This window comes from Verticillium nonalfalfae, assembly GCF_003724135.2.
Source record: "Verticillium nonalfalfae strain VnAa140/NRRL 66861 chromosome Unknown scaffold_99, whole genome shotgun sequence".
NCBI lineage: Eukaryota > Fungi > Ascomycota > Sordariomycetes > Glomerellales > Plectosphaerellaceae > Verticillium > Verticillium nonalfalfae.
In genome coordinates this window covers 62,548-75,066 of record NW_021167324.1, presented here as the reverse complement: position 1 = coordinate 75,066, position 12,519 = coordinate 62,548, and the positions used below count along the sequence as shown (strand labels likewise).

At 55.5% G+C, this 12,519-nt stretch overlaps 2 protein-coding genes across 2 annotated transcripts; both read left to right on the top strand.

The window, feature by feature from the left end:
* Nucleotides 1–2,145: 2,145 nt before the first annotated feature.
* D7B24_009617 (uncharacterized protein) lies at nucleotides 2,146–4,788 on the top strand (the record flags this gene model as incomplete). The annotated part of the gene is made up of 3 exons (XM_028643687.1): nucleotides 2,146–3,859; nucleotides 3,926–4,285; nucleotides 4,361–4,788. 3 exons carry the CDS (start codon nucleotides 2,146–2,148, stop codon nucleotides 4,786–4,788), a joined length of 2,502 nt encoding a protein of 833 aa, XP_028492760.1.
* A 1,973-nt stretch (nucleotides 4,789–6,761) lies between these two features.
* D7B24_009616 (uncharacterized protein) lies at nucleotides 6,762–12,338 on the top strand (the record flags this gene model as incomplete). Its single annotated transcript, XM_028643686.1, has 4 exons — nucleotides 6,762–7,469; nucleotides 7,524–8,778; nucleotides 8,830–10,702; nucleotides 10,769–12,338. 4 exons carry the CDS (start codon nucleotides 6,762–6,764, stop codon nucleotides 12,336–12,338), a joined length of 5,406 nt encoding a protein of 1,801 aa, XP_028492759.1.
* Nucleotides 12,339–12,519: the final 181 nt, after the last annotated feature.

Below are 12,519 nucleotides of genomic sequence, written 5' to 3'. Positions count from 1 at the left end.
GTCACGTCTTCTATATCCAATTGTGATGATGTGAGATGTTGCCTGCAACAGACTGCCCCAGCTCGCGCTTTGGCCACCTTGATCAGAAGCGGCACGCTCCTGCTTACTAACGCACCAGCCACGATCCGCAGCTACAAAAGTTTTCAGAACCTGCCCGTTCCGTCGCTCAAACTTCTTCCCTCGCCCACAGTCTGGTTGTCTTCCTTACCAACAGCAAGGCAGAGCAAGACGCGCAACGCTGCTGAAAGCCCGCGTGCCTCACGAACGTGTGATCATCTTGGAGTGAGTTCATCACGAATAGCCGACTCGACTGCGCAGACTGAGTCTATTATCTCATGGACATGACCTACGCCTCGAGTCGGCTTTCCAAAAAAATGGTATGTTTCAACCTTTCCTATCTTCCATATCATTACCCGTGTCACCTGATGAGACAAATATGTTACACAGTCTATGAAATCTATTTATGATTATCTTCCATATCACACTGAAAATCCTGAAATGTCACCTTCACACTAGCTTTCATCGAGAGAATGCTGGAAGACTTTGGCTGACACGCATAACAGAAACATTTATTAGATGAAGGGCGGAAGCGGACATCTGGTTCGCTACCAGAGCTCGCCGTGTCAGGCACGGGGTATAAGTCCATTGCATTTTTGTCGTGTTGGGAGCGCTGAAGCCTTCGACAAGTGTCGAGAGGCACTGGCAGAGCAAGTGGGGAGATCTATACGTAGCCAAATAAGATTTGATTAATTGTCCATCTGAATGATCCGTTGTGACTGCCTTGTAATTGCATGAGCTCCTCTCGTAGGATTGGAGTACAGCTTGACATACTCTAGAAGAGCCATTCTTGATCTGTCATGCCAGGGGACTAGGGGCGAAAAGCCTGAAATCGCTACAGGGATGGTCAAGAATGTTTACATAGATGTTGAAACGTGGTCTCGCCCGCGCCATCGTGCGGCCATGCGAGGAAAATCGGCAACCGACGAAGCCAGGGGAAGCAAAGCATTTACTCGTCCTCCCAGTTTCTCGGCCCTGACAGGGGTCTACGGAAAACGAATAGCCTGATTACCTCAGCGCAACTGAAAGTTGGTCGCCTGGAATGGTGGACATATGACGTACCAACTTGGAAGCGGGGTGCTTGGGCATCAGTCTTGCTCCCGCACTTGTAAGTAACTACGCCGGCGGCCTAGCTCTCCGGCAGCGATCTCCATTTTAAAGAAAGCATTGTTCAAGTGGGTTTCGCTTCCGCTCTGACTTCGCGTCAACAAAGGAGTGGCGTGGGGACATATCACACATCATCAGGTGCTATCCACCACCTTGCGAGCCTTCTCGCGTGGTCCCGTGGGACGGTAGTGCGCAGCGGCGGGGTCATTCGCAGCCAGGCGCAGGCCTCTCAGCGGTGCCGGCGGCCCACCATATGCACGTCGGACGGCTCCAAGGTACATGTAGGTAATCAGCGAGCTCGACGAGCCAGCCTCGTCACCCCCAAATACCACCAGTGGTTTGTTATGTGGCTCGGGCGGCTGCGTGTGGTGAATCTTCCACTATTCCGAGCCCAACAGGGGCATCGCATGGTTCAGCAGACCAAGCTTTGTCAGGGGGCAGAACAAGGAAGAACCCTCCAGCGACGTTGGGCCACTCACCGAAGAAGTCAAGCTAGAAGGCTGGAAAGACCAGAGCTAGGCTTGGGCAGGGCACGCAAAGGGGGGGAAGGGGCAACGGGCAAGGGGAGGGAGGGACAGTGTCGTCAGCGGCCGCTGCTTCCCAGCCCGATGCGCCCGGGACACAAGCAAGACACGCGCCCCCCCTGTCCAATGGAATCCTCCATGGCCCCCCTCCTCTGTCCTGGCCCCCATGGCATCCCCCCTCCCCAGCTCAGGTGTTGTACTGTAAGCCCAACAACAGTCGAGCCATTGCCGCATCTCTCTGACAGGAGGATGACTCCCCAGCCATCCTGAAATCCCCTCCTCTCCTCGACTCCTTCCATACGCCAGCGTTGTTGCATCTTTCACCCTTGCTTGTCTTTATCGCCTTCGCCCCAAAGTAACCGCCCTGTTTGCACCTCCTCTGTACAACCGAATACTACGCCAGAGCCAGTCTTCCGTTTGACATTCTGTACGCACTGCTTTGATCAATCTGAGGGCCATGGCCTACCGAGAAACGTCTCGAGTCTACCATGACGACGACTTTTACGATGAAGATGCCTACCGAACCACCACCGTTCGTCGGTACAAGGTGACGCCGAGCAGAGTCGGTCGCGTCGATGCTGACGATGATGACCGCCGCTCCCACTATTCCTCTTACCCTGCCCGAAACTCTGGCGACCTTTTGCCCCTAGACACCCGCGACCGCGACCGCGACCGTGCTTACGCTCCCGATCGACCCCGCTCTGCATTTGAGCCTCGGGATGACCTCGATCGGTTGCGCGACAGAGACCGTGACAGCTTCCGAGATGGCCGGACAGTAGTCTACGAACGGGAGCGCGAGGTCGAGCGCGAGAGGGACCCGCACTCTGCTCGTGATTGGGATCGCCGTTCCCATGCACCATGGGATAGCCAAGACGCAGAGACGGAGGTGCGTGTCGACAAGCGCGTCGAGCGTCGGGATGATGGCGAGATCAAGGTCGAAAGACGCATCGAGGAGCGCCGTGAAGACCATACAGGTCACGGCGGCCCTGAGATCGAGAGATACCGAAAGGAAACCGAATACTACGCCCCTCTGAGCCCGCCACCTGTTCCCCAGGCACCTGTTGTCATTCAGCGCCCCGCACCCGAGCCGCAGAAAATTATCGTTCAAGAGGCGGCACCACCTGCGCCTGTCATCCTGCAACAACGCGAGAACCCCGGCGTCATGGTGGTCCGTGAGCGGGAGCAACCGCGTGAAATAGCCCGCCGGGAACCTCGCGATGACGAGTACTACTATCGTCGTGAGACCAGAGACCTTGGCCCCTACCGCCGCGACGAGCGAGAGTACGCTTTGGAACGACGGGACCACCGCGACCGTGAATATGACAGGGGCTACGGGAGCGGCGACGAGGAGTACTGGGTCAGGAGGAAAACCATTATCAAGGAGCGCTCACCGAGCCCAGACACTCACCGCCGCCATCTCGCAGGAGGCGCCTTGGCTGGTGCTGGAGTCGCTGCCCTCTTGGCTAGTCGACGCGACGATCACGGCGAGATCGCCCCGAACCGTGGTCGCAAGGTCCTGGCGGGCGCCGCTCTGGGAGGTCTTGGCACCGAAGTCTTCAAACGAGCACGCAGCGCGTTTGACGAGCGATATGGCGACAATCGATCCCGCTCTCGCCATCGTCATGAAGACAGATATGACCCACGATACGACGACCCGCGATATGACGACCGCCGGTACGATGATCGACGATATGATGACCGTTATCGGTCGCGGAGCAGATCATCCTCCCGATCCAAGATCAAGACGGGCCTAGGCGTCGCCGCCGCCGCCCTGGCCATTGCAGGTGCTGCTAAGTACTACCAAAACCAGAAAATTGACAAAGAAGAGGCGAGTCGCGGACGTAGCCGGACACGTAACCGCAGCTACTCGTCTTCCAGATCACGAAGCGCGCGCAAAAAGAGCCGCAGCAAGTCCGTTGCCAAGGCGGCAGCTGCCACTGCTGCTGCGACTGGTTTGATCCAGCACTTCCGCAACAAGTCGGGCTCGCGAAGCAGGTCACGGTCCAAATCTCGAATCCGGCAAGGCGCAGAGGTCGTCGCTGCAGGTCTCGCAGGTGGCGCCGCGAGCAAGCTGTGGCACAGTCGCAAGGATAAGAAGGAGGCTAAGGAACGGGAGCTGAGCGATGAAGAGTACGAAGAAGAGCAACGTCGTCGAGACCGAGCCGCTCGACGTCGGTCTCGTAGCAGGTCACAGGCCAGATCCCTCTACTCCGAGCCGCGAACTGATGGCCCGATAGGTCTGGTTGAGTACGGCACCGACCCACTCCCTCCTTCGCAGCCCCCGTACCCGACCAACGATTACGGCTACGAGTCGGCTTCGAGCCAGCGGAGGCGGCGACGCTCACGAGGTCGCGGTGCCGACGATTATTCCCCTTCCGGATCGGATAAGGGTAAGAAGCGAAGCCGCAGCCGGATAAGAGACATGGCGGCAGCCGCTGTCGGTACAGGCGCCGCGGCCATCGGCATTAAGGAGTACAAGAAGAAGAAGGATGCGGAGAAGGAGAGGGAGGATGAAGCCGCTCGCAGGGCGCGAGAAAGGTCTCTGTCTCGTGACTACTCTCGAGACCGCTCACGAAGGCGAGACGAAGATCGCAGACGTATGCATGATCCTAGTTTCTACCAGCCCTCATCTTGTGGCGCCGCACCATCATGATGTACTGACACGCTCACAGGTTACGAAGAAGAATCGAACCCCAATCCTCACTATGACGACTACAGCCGTCCGCCATCTCCACCACATGCTTCAGGTGGTGCCTACTACCCTCCGCCCACTGGATCTGGGTTTTCTCAAAACCAGTCTGTCAATGACCCGTACCCGCCTTACAGCCCTCACGCGTACACTGGATTCCCGCCTCCACAGCCGGGCGGGCCACCGACTGCTTCAGGAGCTGCGGGAGGCTTCCCAACGCCAACCCCAGGCGGACCTCCGTTGTCGTATCCAGGCGGGCCTCCCCCCATCGGTGGTGGCCCGCCCCCAGCAGGCGGCAGGCTTGGCCCCGATCATGTGAGTGATGACACATTTCACACCACCACTCCCAAAGACTCAGTCTCCCGAAATGCGGCGCCGCCGATTGCCACGCGTGAGGGTGCGTCGATCTAAGTGCAATGCTGCCGTGTTTTTCGCGTGATTTAGCACTGCATATCACCTGCCCGTTCCTGCGCTGATCATGCCCGCAGATGGTTTGAGGAGGCAGTCGCCTCGGCGACGAGAAAGACGGTCGGCATCAATAGCATCGTCCCCGGAAGCGATGAGGTCTGCGGATGCCATGTCCATGGCTGCGTCCACAGCTGCTACGAAATCCGTCACATGGGGTCCCTTGTCGCCTAAGTCATCTTTCACGTTGGAACGACATCGACAAGTCCACGAGCATCAACCTGAAGAGTCTGCTACAGACAGTGTCGAGGAAGGGTTTGAGCCACCAGTACTCAGCGAGGCACAGCTGGCAGCTCTTCGTCCGGTTCCTTTGCGACGCCGCTCTTCAGATCCCACCCCAAACCGGCCTATAGCATGCCGCGGTCGCAGGTCTGAGGTTGACAACGACGTTGAGGACTTGCCGGACAGATTTGACGATCATGGACGACCATTAGATGGCAGGGGCGTGACCTCGCGGGGCCCCAAATACCAAAGCGGGAGCTTTGAGTACCGACCCCGCAATGACGACCAAGGAAAGTGGAATGTCAATGGTTCATGGGCTGCGACAGGAACCGACAATGAGGTCGTGCATAGGCTCATGGGTGACGTGGAAGGGTTGGTTTCGGGCCGCAAGAACTGGGGAGATGTTTTGCAGGACCTTGTAAAGGGCTTGCAGAGTGGTGGAGGGAATGAGGTTTTGGATGACCGCCAGCGCAGGAGCCGAAGGCACACAAAGAGAAAGGGACTGGACTATGACTAATGATTGGATTTCCTGATATCGACTGATCAACGTATGGGTGTGTTAGATTTTCATGACTGACGATGAATGAGGGAATATTTTTTTTCTGGGTTGTCCGCTGCAGGTTTGAAGCTCGTCGGCATCTATATTTGACTTTCTTATTGAAGTGATGCAGTGACTCGAGTAGCACGGGCAGTCGATCGACTACTCAAGACATGCAAATTCTGTTTGCATGTTGACGTTCCTCGGCGAGATGGGCGGGATTGATAAAGCGTTCCACAGGCATGCCACTTCTCGCATTGCACACGGGGAAGAGGTTTTCCACACGCCCGATAGCGAATGCATGTATGCTGTGGAGACGAGGTTTTCCACACGCCCGATAGCGAATGCATGTATGCTGTGGAGACGAGGTTGGCTTCCCCTCGGGATGTTGTATTGCGATTGAACGCTCTGGGAGCAAGCATCATCGGACTTACTCTTCAAGCCAGAGATGCAAAGTGAGGCGACGGCTGCAAAGAAAAACGGATCTTCCTGCAGAGCCCACTGTTTGTTGATATCCGGGCATCTTGACTGGACTACAACTGCCTGCCACTGGTGGAGATGTGCATTCGATACGTACAGCAGACGTTTGTATTTAGTCGAGGCTGATTCATCGACAGTAGACGCGGAAGAGTGGATTCAGGTATATCGGAGTTCACAGGAAGCCCATTTCTACTGGGTTACCTAGCTTAGTACATATGTAGCGCCTACGACAGTCCGCCCAACACGCAGTACCGTCCTGCCTGCTTACAGGTCACTGCCCTCTAGGCCTCCTCTTTGTCTGCCTCACCGCCCACGAGAACACCGGGCCAGACGAGAAGAGGGTCCGTTTCGTTTTTAAAAACACCTCGCCTCTGCTCTCTCTGCAACTCTCACTCAACCTGGCCCCCTTTCTTACCGGGCGCGCATCAGGTCAACAACGCGACCTCTACCCCACTCAGAAATAAGAAACAGTCATTGTCTCTTGAGAAGTGTAGCGCGTTTCTTCTGTGTCAACTCTGCCCGATAAATTGATTGTTGTGCGTTCTGAACTCCGCTAGCGGCTTAACCCAACGACCAAACAGGCAGCTGCCAGCTTTTCCCTGCCTTCCTCCAACGACCTCCACAACCCAACCCCTCAACAGCTATCATCGCAGCTCTCACCTACCACTTCGCACCCATCATGGCTGAAGAGGACGAGCGTGACACCTCGTCAGGTGAAGAGTACACTGATTCGAGCGATGAAGAGACCGCGTCCACCACTTCTGGCGAGCACACGGACCCCGAGACCTTGCGCCTCTGGTACACAAATCTCCTTCCTCGAACAGTCGACATTGTCGGCGATTTCGCTGGCAGGGAGCTTTTCGTCATTCATGGCGAGGGCCTGCTGAGACACTGCATCACCGAAGCCAAAGTTGACTTCCAAGATGGTATGCAGCTCCTTCACGCCGTCTACGCTGTGGAGCAATTCCTCGACGAGCTGAGGCAGAGAGGTTGCAACTTCGACATCCTCTTCTTCAATGCCCATGCAAATGCGGTACTTCCTGAGTCAGTCGCGGCTGAGAACGCCTCAATGGCGACGGCCAAGTTCGCACTGGCGAGAACCGTTCTGATCGAGCACCTGAAACGGCACGCGAGGAACGTAGGGAACGTCTCTGAACGTCGAACCAATGTCACAGTCTTTGACGACTTTGACTCTGAGGACTTCCGTCGCTACCGTGCTGAGAATGCTGTGCATTTCTTCCTCTGTAACGAGGGCACGTCCTATGGCGAGAACGACGAGAGTGTAGGTGCCGGAAGGACCGTCGTTCTGAGGCATTTCATCTACAGGCTCGTATCCGAGGGGTATCATGTGGCCGTCATCAATGACGTCCAGTTCATGAGCTCCAAGGTATGTTGATACTGATACCGGGTCACAATCATGGGCTCGCACTAACTCGGACAGATTTTCACAACCCTCATTTCGGGATCAAACACAAGACTTGCTGTTCTCGACCTGCCCGAAGGCGTTTCTCAATCCGCTGAAAACGCGGCCTTGATCTCTCTGATCGACCAGATCAAAACGCCTCTCGTCGAGAAAAACATCGCTGGCGAATCAGCAGATAGACTCACCGTGCGCGAGCTAGTAGTTATTGCTACCCTCAAACAGATCTTGCAGTCTGGCAACTATGGATCCGAGGCTGCCGCGCTCCTACTCCACACCGCCTTACTCGGTGCGTCCAGTCTGTCCGAAAGGCTTTGCGGCAACGCCTCAAAGGCAGTGGCCGGAACCCGAGCATCTTTCTTGGACAAATTCTTTAGGACGGCTCGCGATATTATTCAGGGTCTGTCCCAAGATGCATCGCTTGACAACCTGACCTGGGATATTTACGATTTAGTTGATGGTAATATCTTGGCTACCCTTCTACAGGACGAGGATGCCAGTGACTCTATTTCTTTGAGAGTCCTAACCCGTGCGAATCTGCTGAGGAAAGCACTTGCCGAGGCTACCGATGAGTCCAAAGTCTCGTCCATTCCCCAATATGACGAAGATGAGGATGACGAGGAGGGGGCAAAGGAGTCGGCAACCCAGGACCGCAACACATCTGTCCTTCCTTTCTCTCATCCAGTCTTTGACAAACACCTCGACTCTGTCCAGGTCCGACCTGACGCACGATCCTCCAAGTCGACGACGGCAGCCAGCATCTTCGAAGAGCTGAGCAACTGGAACAAAGACAAAAAGCCTGTCGATCCTCGCAAGCCTCCCCCGAAGCTCGGTTTCTGGGCGAAAAAGCGTCATCAGAAGCTTATGGCGGACATCGTCACATATTCCGCTTCACTCACCAACGCAACCGGCAGAATCATAGACCCTGAAGTTGTCGTCTCCGGTACAGGCAACCAAGCAAAGGTTGCTAAGCAAGTCGAGAAGGCGAAGAAAGTCGGCGGGGGTAAGGCGAAAGCGCTTGCAGCGGCGAAGGCCCTCCAGGCGTCGAAGCATGAGAAGAAGGGAAACACGGCCATCGAACACTGGAAGTCAACCATTGCCGAGCTAGACGAGGAGAAGAATCTCGTCAAGCGGTATGGTAAGGCGTTGAGGTATATCCACAATCGACCCTCAGAGGCGTTGGCTGTTGTTGGCCCGGAGGGTTACCTTTACATGTGCAATGTACTTGTTCTCATGTGGAAGAAGCGATGCGAGACCACCAAGAGGAAACTCAAGGGTATGCACTGAACCTAATAGTACGCGGTGGACCAAACTGACAGCGTTGCAGGAATTGACATTGTGGCTCTCCTCTGGGACAGGCTGCTCTATATCGCGCGGTCTCCCAACGCAACCCCTGAGGTTCTCAAAGCCGTTGATCTGATCAAGACCTGCGTGAACCTTCCATTCCCCGAATTGGTGAAGAACGAGACCGCCTCGCGCGATCTGAGCTTCAAACTTTCTATCAAGGCGTCCAACAAGGACCTCGCCATACCTCTGAATCTGACCGAGTTTCAGCTTGAGCACTCAGGACCTTACATGGAACGCAATTTCGACTCGAAGCCCGATGACAGAGTAACTTTCGATCCCGATGCCTGGCAGAGAAAGGTTCTCGATACTATCGATGCCAATAACAGTCTGATGGTAGTCGCGCCCACTTCTGCCGGTAAGACTTTCATCTCATTCTACGCGATGAAGAAGATCCTCCAGGCCAATGATGACGATGTCCTTGTCTATGTCGCCCCCACCAAGGCATTGGTCAACCAGATCGCAGCTGAAGTCGCGGCGAGGTATTCAAAGTCATACACTAGAGAAGGCAAGTCTGTATGGGCTATTCATACTCGCGACTACCGAGTGAACAATCCGACTGGGTGCCAAGTCCTCGTTACTGTACCTCATGTACTGCAGACCATGTTGCTTGCCCCAAGCAATTCCGACCGTCCCAGCGCCTGGGCGCGTCGCGTCAAGAGAATCATCTTCGACGAAGTACACTGTATCGGCCAAGCCGAAGACGGTATTGTCTGGGAACAACTCCTGCTACTTGCGCCTTGCCCCATCATCGCGCTGTCCGCCACGGTTGGCAACGCAGGCGAGTTCCACGACTGGCTCGCTGCGTCGCAGGCCCAAAAGGGCTACAAAATGGAACTGGTCGTCCACAATGCTCGATACTCCGACTTGAGAAAGTTCGTTTACTGCCCGCCGAAGCAGCTAAAGATGGATGTCTTGGCGAAACAGGATCAGTTACCAATTCCAGGTATCGATCAAGGGGAGGAGAGGAACCCACGCTTCTTCTTCACCCACCCCATTGCTGCGTTGCTCGATATCAATCGTGGCAGCTTGGACGATGTCAGCCTGGAGCCTCGCGATTGTTGGACTTTGTGGAAGTGTATGGACAAGCACCAGACTACCGACTTCCCGGTCGCGAAGTCTTTGGACCCTGGCAGTACGTTGCCAGAAATCATCAGCAAGGCTGATATCCTCAGTTGGGAGGCTGGGCTGAAGGAGGTCCTCCAGCAATGGATGGTAGTCCCTGAATCGCCATTCAGTGCAGTAAGAACCGAACTCTTGGGATCTGCTTTTGTCGAACTACAAAAGGATTTCGTCTCCCAGGAAAAACGTCTCAAAGAACGCACGACAATCATCCCGCTGTTGTATGATCTTAACGAGAACGACAGTCTGCCCGCCATAGCATTCAATTACGACCGCGCACAATGCGAGGAAGCTCTCAAGACTGTCCTGGCACACCTCTCAGCTAAGGAGACGGCTTGGAAGGAGTCGAGCAAAGAGTGGAAGCAGAAACTTGCGGACTATGAGGAGTGGAAGAAAGCCGGGCTCAAGGCGGCAAAGGCCAAGCCCAAAAAGGACAGACCTGCAGCCGGCAACAAGGACGACAGGCAGGGTGGCTCTCGCGACGACAACAAGAACTCAAAGATGCAGACAGCCCAAGCCAATGCTAGCATTGAGGTCAGCCCTTGGGAGAGTTTCGATCCCGAGGACCCTCTCGAGCAGTTTAGCTTCGGCGATCGCACGAGACTATCGCGAACCGAGTTTGCTGAGATGACAGATGACCTGAGCAGCGACAAAGTCGATCAATGGCTAGTCCAGTCTCTCAAGAGGGGTCTCGGCGTGCATCACGCTGGTATGAATCGAAGGTACCGTCAGGTGTAAGTTCATCTCCTCCCCTTTAGCCAAGTGCCCTTTGGGAAATGATTTTGCTGACTAGGGACAAGGGTCGAAATTTTGTTCCGCAAGGGCTACCTGGGAGTCGTCATGGCCACTGGCACCCTCGCGCTGGGTGTCAACATGCCTTGCAAGACTGTCATCTTCAACGGCGACTCCGTTGACCTAACAGCGCTGAACTATCGTCAGGCTGCCGGTCGTGCCGGTCGAAGAGGCTTCGACTTGCTCGGCAATGTCGTCTTTGCCGACATTGCTCCCAACCGCGCCTTCGAGATCATGTCACTTCGACTTCCTGATCTTCGCGGTCACTTCCCTGTCTCGACGACTCTTATCCTTCGTCTCTTTGGTCTCCTGAATGGAACCAAGAATTCCGACTTCGCTACTGCTGCCGTCAACTCACTGCTTTCGCAATCACGCCTGTACCTTGGTGGCCCCGAGGGCGGGTTGGCCATCAAGCATCACATGCGTTTCTCCATCGAGTACCTGCGTCGACAGCACCTGCTCTCAGAGAAGGGCGCTCCTATCAACTATTCAAGTCTTGTGAGCCATCTTTACTTCACCGAGAATGCTGCGTTTGGGTTCCATGCTCTGCTCAAAGGAGGTTACTTCCACCGCATCTGTGGCCGTATCAACGAGAACCCCGCTGCCGTGCTCAACCAGCTTGTACTCGTCATGTCACACCTGTTTGGCCGCCAAGTCATCAGGACCAATGACCGAGAGTACATGGAAGTCATCGTGCGCAACTCGCAGTCCGTGATTTTCCTCCCACGTCTGCCCAAGGCGGCTGAGCGCATTTTAGTGTCGCACAACCGCGACACACTCAACTTGTTCAAGGGTTACGTCACGTCCTACGCCTCGCAGCACCTGTCAGACTTCCCTGACAACGTTCTTCCCTTTACTAAAACCACCGTCGGCGCCCACGAGCCTACCAAAGGACAGGCTCCCTTCGACCGTACACCCAGCCCCTCGATCCGTTCCACTTTCGCCGCGCTCTCTGGTCATACAGATGAGAGTCTCAGCTCGGTACACGATCTGTGTTCCACAGTCCGTGCAGGCGTCTTCCTCGAGGAGGCGACGATCCCACACGTTCCTGTGTATCCGATCGATTCCGATGAGCGCCTCAACGCGTACATCTATGACTTCTTCAAGCATGGCGACCTCGTCGCGCTGACCCGCGACAACCGCATCAAGGGCGGCGATGTTTGGTTCTTCCTCAAGGACTTCTCTGTCGTCCTTGCAACCATCGTGACGAGCCTGACGAACTACATGCGCGCCGATGCGGACGCCGAGGAACTTGGCGAGCTGGACGAGGGTGTTGCGGAGGACGAGGTCAACTTCATGCCATCGCAGCAGACGCAGCGCCCTGCCAAGGCGTCTGTCGCGGAGGCTGCCGCTGCGCCTGTCACGCAGACTCTGCCTATTCGCAAGAAGAAGAAGGTCGCCGATAACTGGGATGACGATGACGACGAAGAGGCTGCACAGGCGTCGGGCTCATCAGGCGACGAAGAGACTGATAGCGATGGCGACATGGAGGACGAAGAAAACCTGCCCAACGTGCTCAAGGCATTCACCCAGCTCAAGGAGGAGTTTGATGACAAGTTCTTCAAGATCGGAGCTTAAGACCATTTGGGCAGTCTCTGCCTTGCGTGCTAGTTTGCGCAACGCGAACTTGAGAAATGGGCTATCCCCAAAGAATAAAATTTCGGTGACTGATGCTTGCGTCCGCTGTTGCTCTGTACTTTGCGTATGACACTTCGAAAAGTGGTATTCGGCTGCTTGGGCATCGAAGGCATCGCATTCA